This window comes from Gossypium hirsutum, chromosome A05 (assembly GCF_007990345.1).
Source record: "Gossypium hirsutum isolate 1008001.06 chromosome A05, Gossypium_hirsutum_v2.1, whole genome shotgun sequence".
NCBI classification, from domain to species: Eukaryota; Viridiplantae; Streptophyta; class Magnoliopsida; order Malvales; family Malvaceae; genus Gossypium; species Gossypium hirsutum.
This window is the reverse complement of record NC_053428.1, coordinates 7,748,637-7,765,627: the sequence shown is the minus strand read 5'-3', so window position 1 is coordinate 7,765,627 and position 16,991 is coordinate 7,748,637. Positions and strand designations below refer to the sequence as shown.

The following is a 16,991-nucleotide window of genomic DNA, read 5'->3' as shown; positions in this document are numbered from 1 at the left end:
ATGAAGATATCAGCAGCAGTGGTAGCAGCTGCGTTTTCTCTAGCATTTAGTTTCATCCTTGTGAATTTCACAGGCCAATGTGACGCTGCTCTTCAACAAGGATTTTACAAGGGTAAATGTAATTCACAAGATGTTGAGGCCATTGTTGCTTCAGTAGTTAAACGAAGATTCAACGACAAACCAAGAGTCGCAGCTGGTCTCATTCGTTTATTTTTCCATGATTGCTTTGTCAACGTAAGCAACCACATTTATATATATATATCTGCATAAATTTTCTCTCTTTCTTTTTTATTTGCTAAGAAAATGGGTTTGAAACAGTTGAATTTTGTGTAATCGAAAGGGATGTGATGCATCGATTCTGCTAGACGGCGACTCCAGTGAGAAAACTGCGCCCCCAAATCTAAGTGTCAGTGGTTATGATGTAATTGATGAAGCGAAGGGATTACTTGAAGAAGCCTGTGCAGGAATTGTTTCTTGTGCTGATATCATCGCCATTGCTGCTAGAGATGCTGTACAATTGGTAACAAGTTAATAACATCTTTAATTTCTTTCCAAAATTCTGAAACAATTTGATGATAAGTTTGTTGGGTATGGGTCCCACTATGTGGGAAACTCATATTTTCTGGCACAAATGTTTTGCCTTCCTTTTTCTTTTGGTTTTGTCAAAAGCCAATTTTTTGGCTTATTAACGGGAGTGGGCAGAAATTTTTCTGCAGAGAGCTAAAGGAAAAATAGAAAGAGAATAGAAAAAAATCAGATTTTCAAGCTTGGTGCAGCAGTGATCAACTCTTCGATCGAAGGTCCATCCGTGGTTCGATTGAGCTGATTTTTGGACAGCAGCTAGGTGATAAGGTGTTCTTGACTTTGTACGGTCGGATTTTTCATCCGAGTCTTGTAGCGTCGGAAATACCCATTTTTCAGCAGCTACGTTTTTTGGTGATGTTCTCTCATTTTTCTCTCTTTTGCTAAAGATTACATGTTGTTAGCCTTGTCGGAGTTGAATGCTTGTTGTAGGTTTGATATTGTGATCTTGTAGTTGAACATTTGATGATAGTGGAGCTCTTTATCGGACTCTAAAATCCCGTGGTTTTTACCCTTAATTTAGAGGGGTTTTCCACGTAAAAATATCGGTGTCTCTATTTATTTTTGTTGTGGTTGCATTAGTTGATTTGTGGTTGATTAAGGTTGCTAGAGAACATATCTTGTGCTATTGTGCTTGCCATAATTTTTACAGGAGTTATAAGGAGAGAAAGAACACCGGTTGTGCTTTCGCTTTGTTTCGGTTGTTCGGTTTCTTCCCAACAAACTGGTACCAGAGCTTGGTTATTGTGTCAGATAATTATGGAAATTAATACGAGCAAGATGATTATGTTGAATGGCACAAATTATCAACTTTGGCGGAATAAAATGAAGGACTTGTTGTTTGTGAAGGCTTTGCATCTTCCGGTCTTTACTACTCAAAAACCCGATTCAAAAAGTGATGAAGAATGGGAATTTGAGCATCAACAAGTGTGTGGCTTTATTCGGAAATTTGTTGAAGAAAATGTTTACAACCACATTGATCAAGAGACATATGCTCGAACATTGTGGGAGAAGCTTGAAAGCTTGTATGCTTCGAGGTCGGGCAATAACAAGTTATTTTTGCTGAAGAAAATGATGGCGCTGAAATATAAAGAAGGAATGTCTATAGCTGACCATGTTAGTGAATTTCAGAGTGTGATGAATCAGTTGCTTGGTATGGGTGTCAAATTTGATGACGAGATTTTAGGACTTTGGTTGCTTGCTACTCTACCAGACTCTTGGGAGACCTTTCGAGTCTCACTCATTAATTCTGCCCCACAGGGTATTATTACTTTGGATTTGGCTAAGAGTGGTGTGTTGAATGAAGAGGTTAGAAGAAGATCTCAGGGTTCTACATCACAGTCCGAGGTGTTGGTTATCAAGAACAGGGGGAGAAACAGAGACAAAGATGGAAAGGGTAGAGATAAAAGCCGAAGCAAGTCAAGATCGAGATACAAGAATCTTGAGTGTCATCATTGTGGTAAGAAAGGTCATATCAAGAAATATTGCTTCAAGTGGAAGAAAGAGAACAAAGGTGGTGGTGATAAACACGATCGGAATGACGATGAAAAATCTGAGCGTGTTGCTACTGTTACTCGTGAAGATCTGTTAGTTATTTGTGATGAGAATTTGGTCAACCTAGCATGCGACGAGACTAGTTGGGTGATTGATACTGGTGCAACACTTCATGTCACGTCGAGGAAGGAATTCTTCACATCTTATACTCCTGGTGATTTTGGGGTATTGAAGATGGGTAATGATGGTTTGGTTTCAGTTATTGGTATGGGAGATGTTAGCTTGGTGAGTAACAATGGAACAAAGTTAACTCTCAAGGATGTCAGACATGCACCGGATGTCCGTTTGAATTTGATTTCTGCAGGAAAGCTTGATGATGAGGGATTCTGTAACACCTTCAGTGAAGGGCAGTGGAAGCTGACTAAAGGCTCCTTGGTTGTGGCTCGAGGAAAGAAGAGCTCAAATTTGTACTTAATGCAAGCTTTGACTTCTCGAGAGACGGTGAATGTGACACTGAATGACAACTCAATTGAGTTGTGGCATAAACGACTCAGTCACATGAGTGAGAAGGGGCTTAGCTGTTTAGCGAAGAAGAATCAACTTTCGGGTTTAAAGAATGCTACACTGAAGAATTGTGCTCATTGTCTAGCAAGAAAGCAGAAAAGAGTTTCATTTAGAAGCCATCCTCCTCATAGGAAATTAGAGTTGCTAGAGTTGGTCCATTCAGATGTTTGTGGTCTGATAAAAGTAAGATCACATGGTGGTGCACTTTACTTTGTGACTTTCATTAATGATTGTTCAAGAAAGCTATGGGTTTACACTTTGAAGTCTAAAAATCAAGTCTTTGAGGTGTTTAAACAGTTTCAAGCATCAGTTGAAAGGGAAACTGGGAAGAAGTTGAAGTGCATTCGTACTGATAATGGTGGCGAGTACACAGGGTCGTTTCATGAGTATTGTCTGCGACAGGGAATCAGACATCAGAGAACACCACTAAAGACTCCACAATTAAATGGGTTAGCTGAAAGAATGAACCGAACATTGATTGAGAGAGTTAGATGTTTGTTGTCAGATGCAAAGTTACCAAGATCGTTTTGGGTTGAAGCTTTGAATACAGTGACACATGTGATAAATCTGTCTCCTAGTGTTCCTTTGAAAGGTGATGTGCCAGATAGAGTTTGGTTTGGTAAAGACGTGTCATATGATCACCTACGTGTGTTCGGTTGTAAAGCATTTGTTCATGTTCCAAAGGATGAAAGATCCAAGTTGGATGCCAAGGCTCGACAATGCATTTTTATTGGTTATGGTCTAGATTGTGAGTTTGGTTATAGACTCTATGATCCAGTTCAGAAGAAACTCGTGAGAAGCAGAGATGTTGTCTTTATTGAGGATCAGACCATTGATGACATTGATAAGACGGAGAAAGTGGATTCACAAGGTAGTGGTGACTTGATCGATGTGAATCCAGTTCCACTAGGCTCTTTACCAGATCCTATCCAGGATGATGTGCATGGTGATGTTAGTGGTGACCATCAGACTATAAGTGACTTTGATACTCCCATGGATGATGTTGTGAATGATCAACAACAAGCACCTATAGCTCCACCAGCAGTTCCACTTCGAAGGTCTTCCAGAGATCGACGATCTTCTGTCAGGTATTCTCCTGATGTATATGTTCTTTTGACTGACGGGGGAGAACCTGAATGTTATGAAGAGGCTATGGAGAGTGAATGCAAAGATCAGTGGGTTGAAGCGATGAAAGACGAACTTTAATCCTTGCATGAGAACTATACTTTTGAATTGGTGAAACTGCCTAAGGGCAAAAGAGCTTTGAATAATCGGTGGGTTTACAGGTTGAAGCAAGAAGAGAAGTCTTCATCTCCACGATACAAAGATAGATTGGTCGTCAAGGGTTATACTCAGAAAAAGGGGGTTGATTTTGAAGAAATATTTTCTCCGGCTGTGAAGATGTCTTCTATCAGAACTATACTGAGTTTGGCAGCTTGTTATGACCTAGAGGTTGAACAAATGGATGTGAAAACTGCTTTTCTTCATGGTGACTTGGAAGAAGAGCTTTACATGGAGCAGCCAGAGGGTTTTGTTGCACAAGGGAAAGAGGACTATGTGTGCAGATTGAAGAAGAGCTTGTATGGTTTGAAGCAAGCTCCAAGACAATGGTACAAGAAGTTTGAGTCTGTTATGGGGGAGCAAGGCTACAAGAAGACTACTTCTGATCATTGTGTGTTTGTTAAGAGATTCTCTGGTGATGATTTTATTATTCTTTTGCTCTATGTTGATGATATGCTTATTGTTGGTCAGAATGCTTCTAGAATTGAGAAGTTGAAACAAGAGTTGAGTAAATCCTTTGCAATGAAGGATTTGGGGCCAGCAAAGCAAATTCTTGGCATAAGACTGACACGTGATAGAAAGGCCAAGAAATTATGGTTATCACAAGAGAGGTACATTGAGAAAGTACTTCAAAGGTTTAGTATGGACAAAGCTAAAGCGGTGAATACTCCCTTTGCTATGCACTTTAGATTGAGTGTTAAGCATAGTCCTTCCACAGAAAAGGAGAAGGAAGAGATGCAGAAAATTCCTTACTCTTCAGCCGTGGGTAGTTTGATGTACGCAATGGTTTGCACGAGACCAGACTTGGCTTATGCCGTTGGTACAGTTAGTCGGTTTCTTTCTAATCCAGGCAGAGAGCATTGGAATGCAGTGAAGTGGATTATGAGATATCTTCGTGGCACTTCCAACATGAAACTTTGTTTCGGCAATGAGAAACCTGTTCTTGTTGGGTATACAGATTCAGACATGGCCGGAGACATTGACTCGAGGAGATCTACTTCAGGTTACTTAATCACTTATGCAGGGGGAGCTGTGGCATGGCAATCGAGACTGCAAAACTGTGTTGCATTGTCCACCACCGAATCAGAGTTCATTGCAGCAACCGAAGCGTGTAAGGAGATGCTTTGGATGAAGAAGTTTGTGCATGAGCTTGGTTTTACTCAGGAGAAGTATGTCCTGTACTGTGATAGCCAGAGTGCTATTCATCTTGGTAAGAACTCAACTTTTCATGCTAGATCTAAGCATATTGATGTGAGGTACCATTGGATACGAGATGTTCTTGAAGCTAAGCTGTCAGAGCTTGAGAAGATACACACTAATGATAATGGTGCTGATATGTTGACGAAGGCCTTGCCAAGAGGAAAGTTTGAAGCATGTTGTTTGACCTCCGGCATGGAGGCATTCCCCACATAGTTGGAGGGGGAGATTTGTTAGGTATGGGTCCCACTATGTGGGAAACTCATATTTTCTGCCACAATGTTTTGCCTTCTTTTTTGATTTTGTCAAAAGCCAATTTTGTGTAATCGAAAGGGATGTGATGCATCGATTCTGCTAGACGGCGACTCCAGTGAGAAAACTGCGCCCCCAAATCTAAGTGTCAGTGGTTATGATGTAATTGATGAAGCGAAGGGATTACTTGAAGAAGCCTGTGCAGGAATTGTTTCTTGTGCTGATATCATCGCCATTGCTGCTAGAGATGCTGTACAATTGGTAACAAGTTAATAACATCTTTAATTTCTTTCCAAAATTCTGAAACAATTTGATGATAAGTTTGTTGGGTATGGGTCCCACTATGTGGGAAACTCATATTTTCTGGCACAAATGTTTTGCCTTCCTTTTTCTTTTGGTTTTGTCAAAAGCCAATTTTTGGCTTATTAACGGGAGTGGGCAGAAATTTTTCTGCAGAGAGCTAAAGGAAAAATAGAAAGAGAATAGAAAAAAATCAGATTTTCAAGCTTGGTGCAGCAGTGATCAACTCTTCGATCGAAGGTCCATCCGTGGTTCGATTGAGCTGATTTTTGGACAGCAGCTAGGTGATAAGGTGTTCTTGACTTTGTACGGTCGGATTTTTCATCCGAGTCTTGTAGCGTCGGAAATACCCATTTTTCAGCAGCTACGTTTTTTGGTGATGTTCTCTCATTTTTCTCTCTTTTGCTAAAGATTACATGTTGTTAGCCTTGTCGGAGTTGAATGCTTGTTGTAGGTTTGATATTGTGATCTTGTAGTTGAACATTTGATGATAGTGGAGCTCTTTATCGGACTCTAAAATCCCGTGGTTTTTACCCTTAATTTAGAGGGGTTTTCCACGTAAAAATATCGGTGTCTCTATTTATTTTTGTTGTGGTTGCATTAGTTGATTTGTGGTTGATTAAGGTTGCTAGAGAACATATCTTGTGCTATTGTGCTTGCCATAATTTTTACAGGAGTTATAAGGAGAGAAAGAACACCGGTTGTGCTTTCGCTTTGTTTCGGTTGTTCGGTTTCTTCCCAACAAACTGGTACCAGAGCTTGGTTATTGTGTCAGATAATTATGGAAATTAATACGAGCAAGATGATTATGTTGAATGGCACAAATTATCAACTTTGGCGGAATAAAATGAAGGACTTGTTGTTTGTGAAGGCTTTGCATCTTCCGGTCTTTACTACTCAAAAACCCGATTCGAAAAGTGATGAAGAATGGGAATTTGAGCATCAACAAGTGTGTGGCTTTATTCGGAAATTTGTTGAAGAAAATGTTTACAACCACATTGATCAAGAGACATATGCTCGAACATTGTGGGAGAAGCTTGAAAGCTTGTATGCTTCGAGGTCGGGCAATAACAAGTTATTTTTGCTGAAGAAAATGATGGCGCTGAAATATAAAGAAGGAATGTCTATAGCTGACCATGTTAGTGAATTTCAGAGTGTGATGAATCAGTTGCTTGGTATGGGTGTCAAATTTGATGACGAGATTTTAGGACTTTGGTTGCTTGCTACTCTACCAGACTCTTGGGAGACCTTTCGAGTCTCACTCATTAATTCTGCCCCACAGGGTATTATTACTTTGGATTTGGCTAAGAGTGGTGTGTTGAATGAAGAGGTTAGAAGAAGATCTCAGGGTTCTACATCACAGTCCGAGGTGTTGGTTATCGAGAACAGGGGGAGAAACAGAGACAAAGATGGAAAGGGTAGAGATAAAAGCCGAAGCAAGTCAAGATCGAGATACAAGAATCTTGAGTGTCATCATTGTGGTAAGAAAGGCCATATCAAGAAATATTGCTTCAAGTGGAAGAAAAAGAACAAAAGTGGTGGTGATAAACACGACCGGAATGACGATGAAAAATTCGATCGTGTTACTACTGTTACTCGTGAAGATTTGTTAGTTATTTGTGATCAGAATTTGGTCAACCTAGCATGCGACGAGACTAGTTGGGTGATTGATACTGGTGCATCACTTCATGTCACGTCGAGGAAGGAATTCTTCACATCTTATACTCCTGGTGATTTTGGGGTATTGAAGATGGGTAATGATGGTTTGGTTTCGGTTATTGGTATGGGAGATGTTAGCTTGGTAAGTAACAATGGAACAAAGTTAACTCTCAAGGATGTCAGACATGCACCGGATGTCCGTTTGAATTTGATTTCTGCAGGAAAACTTGATGATGAGGGATTCTGTAACACTTTCAGTGAAGGGCAGTGGAAGCTGACTAAAGGCTCCTTGGTTGTGGCTCGAGGAAAGAAGAGCTCAAATTTGTACTTGATGCAAGCTTTGACTTCTCGAGAGATGGTGAATGTGACACTGAATGACAACTCAACTGAGTTGTGGCATAAACGACTCAGTCACATGAGTGAGAAGGGGCTTAGCTGTTTAGCGAAGAAGAATCAACTTTCGGGTTTAAAGAATGCTACACTGAAGAATTGTGCTCATTGTCTAGCAGGAAAGCAGAAAAGAGTTTCATTTAGAAGCCATCCTCCTCATAGGAAATCAGAGTTGCTAGAGTTGGTCCATTCAGATGTTTGTGGTCCGATAAAAGTAAGATCACATGGTGGTGCACTTTACTTTGTGACTTTCATTGATGATTGTTTAAGAAAGCTATGGGTTTACACTTTAAAGTCTAAAAATCAAGTCTTTGAGGTGTTTAAACAGTTTCAAGCATCAGTTGAAAGGGAAACTGGGAAGAAGTTGAAGTGCATTCGTACTGATAATGGTGGCGAGTACATAGGGTCGTTTCATGAGTATTGTCTGCGACAGGGAATCAGACATCAGAGAACACCACCAAAGACTCCACAGTTAAATGGGTTAGCTGAAAGAATGAACCGAACATTGATTGAGAGAGTCAGATGTTTGTTGTCAGATGCAAAGTTACCAAGATCGTTTTGGGCTGAAGCTTTGAATACAGTGACACATGTGATAAATCTGTCTCCTAGTGTTCCTTTGAAAGGTGATGTACCAGATAGAGTTTGGTTTGGTAAAGACGTGTCATATGATCACTTACGTGTGTTCGGTTGTAAAGCATTTGTTCATGTTCCAAAGGATGAAAGATCCAAGTTGGATGCCAAGGCTCGACAATGCATTTTTATTGGTTATGGTCTAGATGGTGAGTTTGGTTATAGACTCTATGATCCAGTTCAGAAGAAACTCGTGAGAAGCAGAGATGTTGTCTTCATTGAGGATCAGACCATTGATGACATTGATAAGACGGAGAAAGTGGATTCACAAGGTAGTGGTGACTTGATCGATGTGAATCCGGTTCCCCTAGACTCTTCACCAGATCCTATCCAGGATGTTGTGCATGGTGATGTTAGTGGTGACCATCAGACTATAGGTGACTTTGATACTCCCATGGATGATGTTGTGAATGATCAACAACAAGCACCTATAGCTCCACCAGCAGTTCCACTTCGAAGGTCTTCCAGAGACCGACGATCTTCTGTCAGGTATTCTCCTGATGAATATGTTCTTTTGACTGACGGGGGAGAACCTGAATGTTATGAAGAGGCTATGGAGAGTGAATGCAAAGATCAGTGGGTTGAAGCGATGAAAGACGAACTTCAATCCTTGCATGAGAACCATACTTTTGAATTGGTGAAACTGCCTAAAGGCAAAAGAGCTTTGAAGAATCGGTGGGTTTACAGGTTGAAGCAAGAAGAGAAGTCTTCATCTCCACGATACAAAGCTAGATTGGTCGTCAAGGGTTATACTCAGAAAAAGGGGGTTGATTTTGAAGAAATATTTTCTCCGGTTGTGAAGATGTCCTCTATCAGAACTATACTGAGTTTGGTAGCTTGTTATGACCTAGAGGTTGAACAAATGGATGTGAAAACTGCTTTTCTTCATGGTGACTTGGAAGAAGAGCTTTACATGGAGTAGCCAGAGGGTTTTGTTGCACAAGGGAAAGAGGACTATGTGTGCAGATTGAAGAAGAGCTTGTATGGTTTGAAGCAAGCTCCAAGGCAATGGTACAAGAAGTTTGAGTCTGTTATGGGGGAGCAAGGCTACAAGAAGACTACTTCTGATCATTGTGTGTTTGTTAAGAGATTCTCTGGTGATGATTTTATTATTCTTTTGCTCTATGTTGATGATATGCTTATTGTTGGTCAGAATGCTTCTAGAATTGAGAAGTTGAAACAAGAGTTGAGTAAATCCTTTGCAATGAAGGATTTGGGGCCAGCAAAGCAAATTCTTGGCATAAGACTGACACGTGATAGAAAGGCCAAGAAATTATGGTTATCACAAGAGAGGTACATTGAGAAAGTACTTCAAAGGTTTAGTATGGACAAAGCTAAAGCGGTGAATACTCCATTTGCTATGCACTTTAGATTGAGTGTTAAGCATAGTCCTTCCACAGAAAAGGAGAAGGAAGAGATGCAGAAAATTCCTTACTCTTCAGCCGTGGGTAGTTTGATGTACGCAATGGTTTGCACGAGACCAGACTTGGCTTATGCCGTTGGTACAGTTAGTCGGTTTCTTTCTAATCCAGGCAGAGAGCATTGGAATGCAGTGAAGTGGATTATGAGATATCTTCGTGGCACTTCCAACATGAAACTTTGTTTCGGCAATGAGAAACCTGTTCTTGTTGGGTATACAGATTCAGACATGGCCGGAGACATTGACTCGAGGAGATCTACTTCAGGTTACTTAATCACTTATGCAGGGGGAGCTGTGGCATGGCAATCGAGACTGCAAAACTGTGTTGCATTGTCCACCACCGAATCAGAGTTCATTGCAGCAACCGAAGCGTGTAAGGAGATGCTTTGGATGAAGAAGTTTGTGCATGAGCTTGGTTTTACTCAGGAGAAGTATGTCCTGTACTGTGATAGCCAGAGTGCTATTCATCTTGGTAAGAACTCAACTTTTCATGCTAGATCTAAGCATATTGATGTGAGGTACCATTGGATACGAGATGTTCTTGAAGCTAAGCTGTCACAGCTTGAGAAGATACACACTAATGATAATGGTGCTGATATGTTGACGAAGGCCTTGCCAAGAGGAAAGTTTGAAGCATGTTGTTTGACCTCCGGCATGGAGGCATTCCCCACATAGTTGGAGGGGGAGATTTGTTGGGTATGGGTCCCACTATGTGGGAAACCCATATTTTCTGGCACAAATGTTTTGCCTTCCTTTTTCTTTTGGTTTTGTCAAAAGCCAATTTTTTGGCTTATTAACGGGAGTGGGCAGAAATTTTTCTGCAGAGAGCTAAAGGAAAAATAGAGAGAAAGAGAATAGAAAAAATCAGATTTTCAAGCTTGGTGCAGCAGTGATCAACTCTTCGATCGAAGGTCCATCCGTGGTTCGATTGAGTTGATTTTTGGACAGCAGCTAGGTGATAAGGTGTTCTTGACTTTGTACGGTCGGATTTTTCATCCGAGTCTTGTAGCGTCGGAAATACCCATTTTTCAGCAGCTACGTTTTTTGGTGATGTTCTCTCATTTTTCTCTCTTTTGCTAAAGATTACATGTTGTTAGCCTTGTCGGAGTTGAATGCTTGTTGTAGGCTTGATATTGTGATCTTGTAGTTGAACATTTGATGATAGTGGAGCTCTTTATCGGACTCTAAAGTCCCGTGGTTTTTACCCTTAATTTAGAGGGGTTTTCCACGTAAAAATATCGGTGTCTCTATTTATTTTTGTTGTGGTTGCATTAGTTGATTTGTGGTTGATTAAGGTTGCTAGAGAACATATCTTGTGCTATTGTGCTTGCCATAATTTTTACAGGAGTTATAAGGAGAGAAAGAACACCGGTTGTGCTTTCGCTTTGTTTCGGTTGTTCGGTTTCTTCCCAACAAAGTTTGGTTTGTTTTGGTGCAGAGTGGAGGAGGGCGATACGAGGTTCAAACGGGAAGAAGAGATGGTTTCGTGTCTTTGGCTTCGAATGTAGATCTCCCTTCTCCAAGGTTTTCGGTTTCGCAATCTGCTGATGCATTTTCCAAAAAAGGGATTGGTCTTACAGATATGGTTTTACTTCTTGGTATATATATGTCCTTTGTTTTACTTGAACTTACTGCATTCTTTAATTGTTCAGTATGTGTTAATTCTAAGTTGTAACTTGATGGCATGTAGGTGGTCACACAATTGGGTTTACAAATTGTTCTTTGTTTCGAGACCGTCTTTACAATTTTGACAACACAGGGAAACCAGACCCGACTATGGATCCATTATTAGTTATGAAACTAAGATTAATCTGTCCGCAAAACTCACCAGCCACCAGAACCCCTGTAAGTGTTGACCAGAATCTTGCGAGTACATTCATTGTGGACAACTCCTTCTACAAGCAAATAAGGCTAGGGAGAGGAATTCTTCAGATTGATCAAGCGTTAGCCTTGGACCCATTGACCAATAACACAGTCGCCAGTTTAGCCAACGGCAATGACTTCCTTGCCAGGTTCGGGCAGGCAATGGTTAAGTTGGGAGCTGTTGATGTTCTTACAGATTCACAAGGGGAGATTAGGGAATCATGCCATCTAAAAAACAAACCCCGCTCTACCTTCCTTTTTGGTTGATTTGCCTTTGATTTTTTGTTTCTTTTCTTTATATATGTTCTTTATTTATTATTCTTGGTTAAATGTTGTTTTTATGTTCTTGGTCCTTGTTGTGTTCAACGGTACTATTTTATTTTAATCAAATAACAAGATCGAGTTCCACTTGTAATGAGTTATTCTGTAAAAACCAATCTCACCTAATCTGGCCCAGACAAATAACCTGACATGCGTACATGCCTTCTCAAGAAATCACATAAACACAAATCTATAAATAAAGCCTTCTCAAGAAGTTGAAGCAACTCACTAGCACATTTGGTGTTAATTGAAAACTATACAGACCAGGATTTTTTCGACCATGGCCTCAAGAATAGTCAGCCTGAAAGTCCTTTTCGTCATGTTATCTTCGTTTACCATTGCGCAAGCCGCAAGTGGTCCTTTCCGGAGATGCAGACATCACCTCTGACTTTTTAGTCCCACAAGATGTAAACAATGCCGATGGAAACTTCTTTACATTCACCGGAATGCGAGTCCTCGTCGGTGAAGACTTCCCCACGAAATTTACAATCTTGAAAGCAAGCATGGCGGAATTCCCAGCACTAAACGGGAGTGTTTCGTATGTTGTTCTTCAATTCCCAGCTGTTTCAACTAACCCTCCCCACACCCATCCCCGACCGCCGAGCTCCTTTTCCTTGTCGCCGGAAGCCTGGAACCCGGTTTCGTGGACACAACCAACAAGCTTTTCACGCAGTCGTTACAAGCTGGTGATCTGTTCGTCTTCCCCAAGGGACTAGTCCACTTTCAGTACAATGTTGATGCAAATAATCCAGCTTTGGCGGTATCTGCTTTTGGGAGTGGAAATGCAGGCATTGTATATTACCCTTTAGCCAGAATAGAATTACGAGGTATTATCAAATATATCAAATAATTTATAAAATAATTCACAAATAAAATAACATTTAAAGTCAAAACGTAAACTAAAAGTGAAACGAAACTTGTTGGAATTCTCCGAAAATTTTTTGTAATTTTTTTTATAAAATTTTCGATAACATTTCTGCTTATTTTTACATAAAACCTCCTACAAACTTTAAACCCAAAACTGTAACACCCCTTACCCGTATCCAACACCGGAATAGGGTACGAGGCATTACCAAAACACATACACTTGTAAACGTATTTAACCGAGTTATAAAATTTCATCAAAATTAAAACTTTCAAAATAATTAACATGTTTCTATAACTTTTCCCAATATATCCTCAAAATATTATAATCATAATAATTAGGGCCTGCGAGACCCGATACATACTCATGCAATTTAATGCTTCATTTCCATTTCATTCAATTCGCAATTTCTCATGCTCATAATTTAAATCATATCACTAGCAATTTCCATTTAATTCACGTGCAATTCAATGACATCAAATTCAAAACTAATACGTATTTACCATTTAACTCAATGTTTATTGATTATACCATTCAATAACACATTTATGAAATTCTCAATTTAGCAATGAAAATATCACTTTAGTTTGAATAACAACATCGTCCTGATATAAATACACTACCACTTATCCATTTACTTTAATTCTTTTGGGCCCATTTGTCACTTACCATCCTTAATCAAATTAGGGAACGGTCACGGAAAATTGAGTACTTCACTTTCACTTTGCCATAGTATAACTATGGTCTTACGTATGATCACTTATCACTTGTCCCTGATCAGATAAGTGTAGCCACCTATCACTTTGTTTCTTGATCAGATAAGTGTAGCCACTTATCACTTTGTTTCTTGATCAGATAAGTGTAGCCACCTATCACTTTGTTTCTTGATCAGATAAGTGTAGCCACTTATCACTTTGTTTCTTGATCAGATAAGTGTAGCCACTTATCACTTTGTCTCTTGATCAGATAAGTGTAGCTAAAGCTATCACTTATCACTTTTCACTTGTCACTTGATCAGATAAGTGTAGCCGAAGCTATCACTTATCACTTTGTCACTTGATTAGATAAGTATAGCCGAAGCTATTACTTATCACTTTCCACTTGTCACTTGATCAGATAAGTGTAGCTAAAGCTACCACTTATCACTTTGTCACTTGATCAGATAAGTATAGCCGAAGCTATTACTTATCACTTTCCACTTGTCACTTGATCAGATAAGTATAGCCGAAGCTATTACTTATCACTTTCCACTTGTCACTTGATCAGATAAGTGTAGCTAAAGCTACCACTTATCACTTTGTCACTTGATCAGAAGTACTCAAATCCGGCGTTCCGCTCAATTTGATCATTTATTCATATATCAGGCTTACCAACATATGTTAATTCATAAACCATTCATGGTATTATTTCATGCCAAATCATATACTGAATATACCATACACACATACTATGAAACTTTATTTTCACACATGAGCTTATACCATGACCAATAATGCACAAAAATAAGCATCATTCATATTTCATCGTTTATGAGTTATAATCAAACATATGACCATTTATACACGAATCATTCATATATTTCCCAATTTTCCTCCTCCTCCTCTCCATTCCACATCCTTAATGTGTATAACACACTTAAACAACATTAACCATAATTTCAATATTCACTAACATGTATATTCAAAGCTGTTTATCCGAGTCAGAGTCACTAAATTATTTTTATCCGGAGCTACAGAGCTCCAAATTAAGATCCGTTAATTTTACCTGAAACTAGACTCACATATCTTCATACCATAAAATTTTCATAATTTTTGGTTCAGCCAAATAGTACAGTTTATTCTTTAAAGTTTCCCCTGTTTCGCTGTCTGACAGTTCCGACCACTCTTCACTAAAAATTAATTATCTCATTGTACAAAATTCGGATGATGTTTTAGCTTGTTTCTTCTAAAAATAGACTCATTAAGGATTCTAACCATATAAACTATAACTCATAATCATTTTTGTACAATTTTTAATGATTTTCCAAAGTCAGAACAGGGGAACCCAAATTCATTCTGACCTTGTCTCACAAAATCTATTATATCTCATGATTTACAATTCCATTGCTCACATCATTTCTTTTATAAGAAACTAGACTCAATAAGCTTTAGTTTCATATTTTATTCATCCTCTAATTCAATCTCTACAATTTTTGGTGATTTTTCAAAGTTACACTACTGCTGCTGTCCAAAACTGCTTTAGTGCAAAATGTTGATTTCCATTTTGCCCCAAATTTCACAGTTTATACAATTCGGTCCTTTCTCAATTAACCCTCAATTAATCTAATTTTCTCAATTAGTACTTTACTAGACATTATAAGTTGTTACACAACTATTGAAATTCAGAATTTCCACATATAACTCTATCTTCAAACTCTTTTACTATTAGGTCCCAAACATTCACTTTCTATTCAATTCTTTCAATAAAATCAGCATATGAACAATTTAAAGCTCTAATTTCATGCTAAATCATCATATACTTCCAGCACATATTCATATCAACTTTCAACTTCTTTCATAAAATCAAAAACTAATGGATTTAACAAGTGGGCCTAGTTGTAAAAGTCATAAAAATACAAAAATTTCAAGAAATAGTCAAGAATTGAACTTACTTGTAATAAAAATATGAAGAACCAGCTTGAAGAAGCCCTTCCATGGTGTTTTAGCTGATGAGAATTCAGAAAAATGAAGAGAAATCTAGATAATTCCACTTGGGTCCTAACTTTATTAAGCAAATTTTGCAATTTTCCAATTTTGCCCTTAATTCTCCTTACTTTCTTGCTGATTTCATGCATCTGCCGTCCAGCCCAAATAGACCTTGGGTCTATTTGCCTTTAAAGCCCTCTTCCTATTATCATTTAAGCTATTTAATCATTTCCCAAAATTTTGCATTTGTTACAATTTAGTCCTTTTTGTTCAATTAATTATCGGAACTTTAAAATTTCTTAACGAAACTTTAATACTAACTTTTTAACACTCCATGAATATTTATAAAAATATTTATGGCTCAGTTTAAAATCCCCGAGGTCTTGATACCTCATTTCGATTCTAATTATTTTAATATTTATTTCTAATGCACTATTCACTATTTCAAAAATTTTCCTAACTTCATATTTAACTTATACTTACTAAATTAATAATATTTTCTACCCATTTGTCGAATTTAGTGATCTCGAATCACCGTTCCGACACCTCTGAAAATTCAAGCCATTACATTTTTTTTCGTCGGATTTGTGGTCCCGAAACCACTGTTCCGACTAAGCCTAAAATCGGGCTATTACAACTCTCCCCCCCTTTAGGGATTTTCGTCCCCGAAAATCTTACCAGATGGTAGGTTAATGATTTACTTCCACAGTATATTTCAAATTCACACATGATTTTGGATTTTCATATCTTTTACAGATAATCACATAGATTCATAAGAAAATCAGGATAGTGATATTTCAGCATCTGAAGCTACACAAAGTATCGAAAAATTACAATCCATATAGAATGATATCCATTTTGATAACCTGAGTAGTTTTCAGAACTATCAAATATTTCTCTCTTTTTATATTGTCCTCATTTTCTAATTCATTCACTTTTCCGACCACATTATTATTCTCCCGTACACGAACTTCTGTAACACTACACTCGTAAGCTTATTCAACCAAAATCTCACAAATTTCATTGTAACATTTTACTAATATGGGGGTGAGTGTAGTAAAGCCTCAAATTTATCTTACACATAAATGCGCATAACACATACCATCACAAATAGCCAATTCATTACTAAGTTCACATTCTCAAAGCATTTAATAAACATTTGCTTTTAATCACTTTTGTTCTCAACACAAAATTCTAACTCAAATCACTAATTCACAATCAAAATTTCTATATAGCATCATAATCCAAATATCATAACTCATATGCTTGTATAATTATAACATTCATCAATAAAAAAAATGTTTTATTCTTTGATCCATACCTTTATGAGTTTCAACTCATAATCAATACATTTTCACTCAAACATTTTAGTATTTATTTCTATACTATTAGAATTAACTCAGTTGAAAAACATATCTGTCTCATCAAGATAATTTTCGTCATAGAACAATACTGATAAGGGGGTGATGGTGAAGTCATAAATCTTTCA

At 38.3% G+C, this 16,991-nt stretch overlaps 1 protein-coding gene and 1 pseudogene across 1 annotated transcript; both read left to right on the top strand.

The window, feature by feature from the left end:
* Window positions 1–11,899, top strand: LOC107960866 (peroxidase 60). The gene is made up of 4 exons (XM_041114149.1): window positions 1–234; window positions 341–520; window positions 11,208–11,367; window positions 11,460–11,899. Exons 1-4 carry the CDS (start codon window positions 1–3, stop codon window positions 11,897–11,899), a joined length of 1,014 nt encoding a protein of 337 aa, XP_040970083.1.
* Window positions 11,900–12,072: 173 nt separating this feature from the next.
* On the top strand, window positions 12,073–12,874 carry LOC121229285 (germin-like protein 9-3; annotated as a pseudogene).
* The last annotated feature ends 4,117 nt before the right edge of the window (window positions 12,875–16,991 follow it).

Coding starts and splice junctions, on each gene's coding strand:
- LOC107960866 (XM_041114149.1), top strand. CDS start 1: ATGAAGATATCAGCAGCAGTGGTAGCAGCTGCGTTTTCTCTAGCATTT. Junction 235..340: donor TCCATGATTGCTTTGTCAAC/GTAAGCAACCAC, acceptor TGTAATCGAAAG/GGATGTGATGCATCGATTCT. Junction 11,368..11,459: donor AGATATGGTTTTACTTCTTG/GTATATATATGT, acceptor GATGGCATGTAG/GTGGTCACACAATTGGGTTT.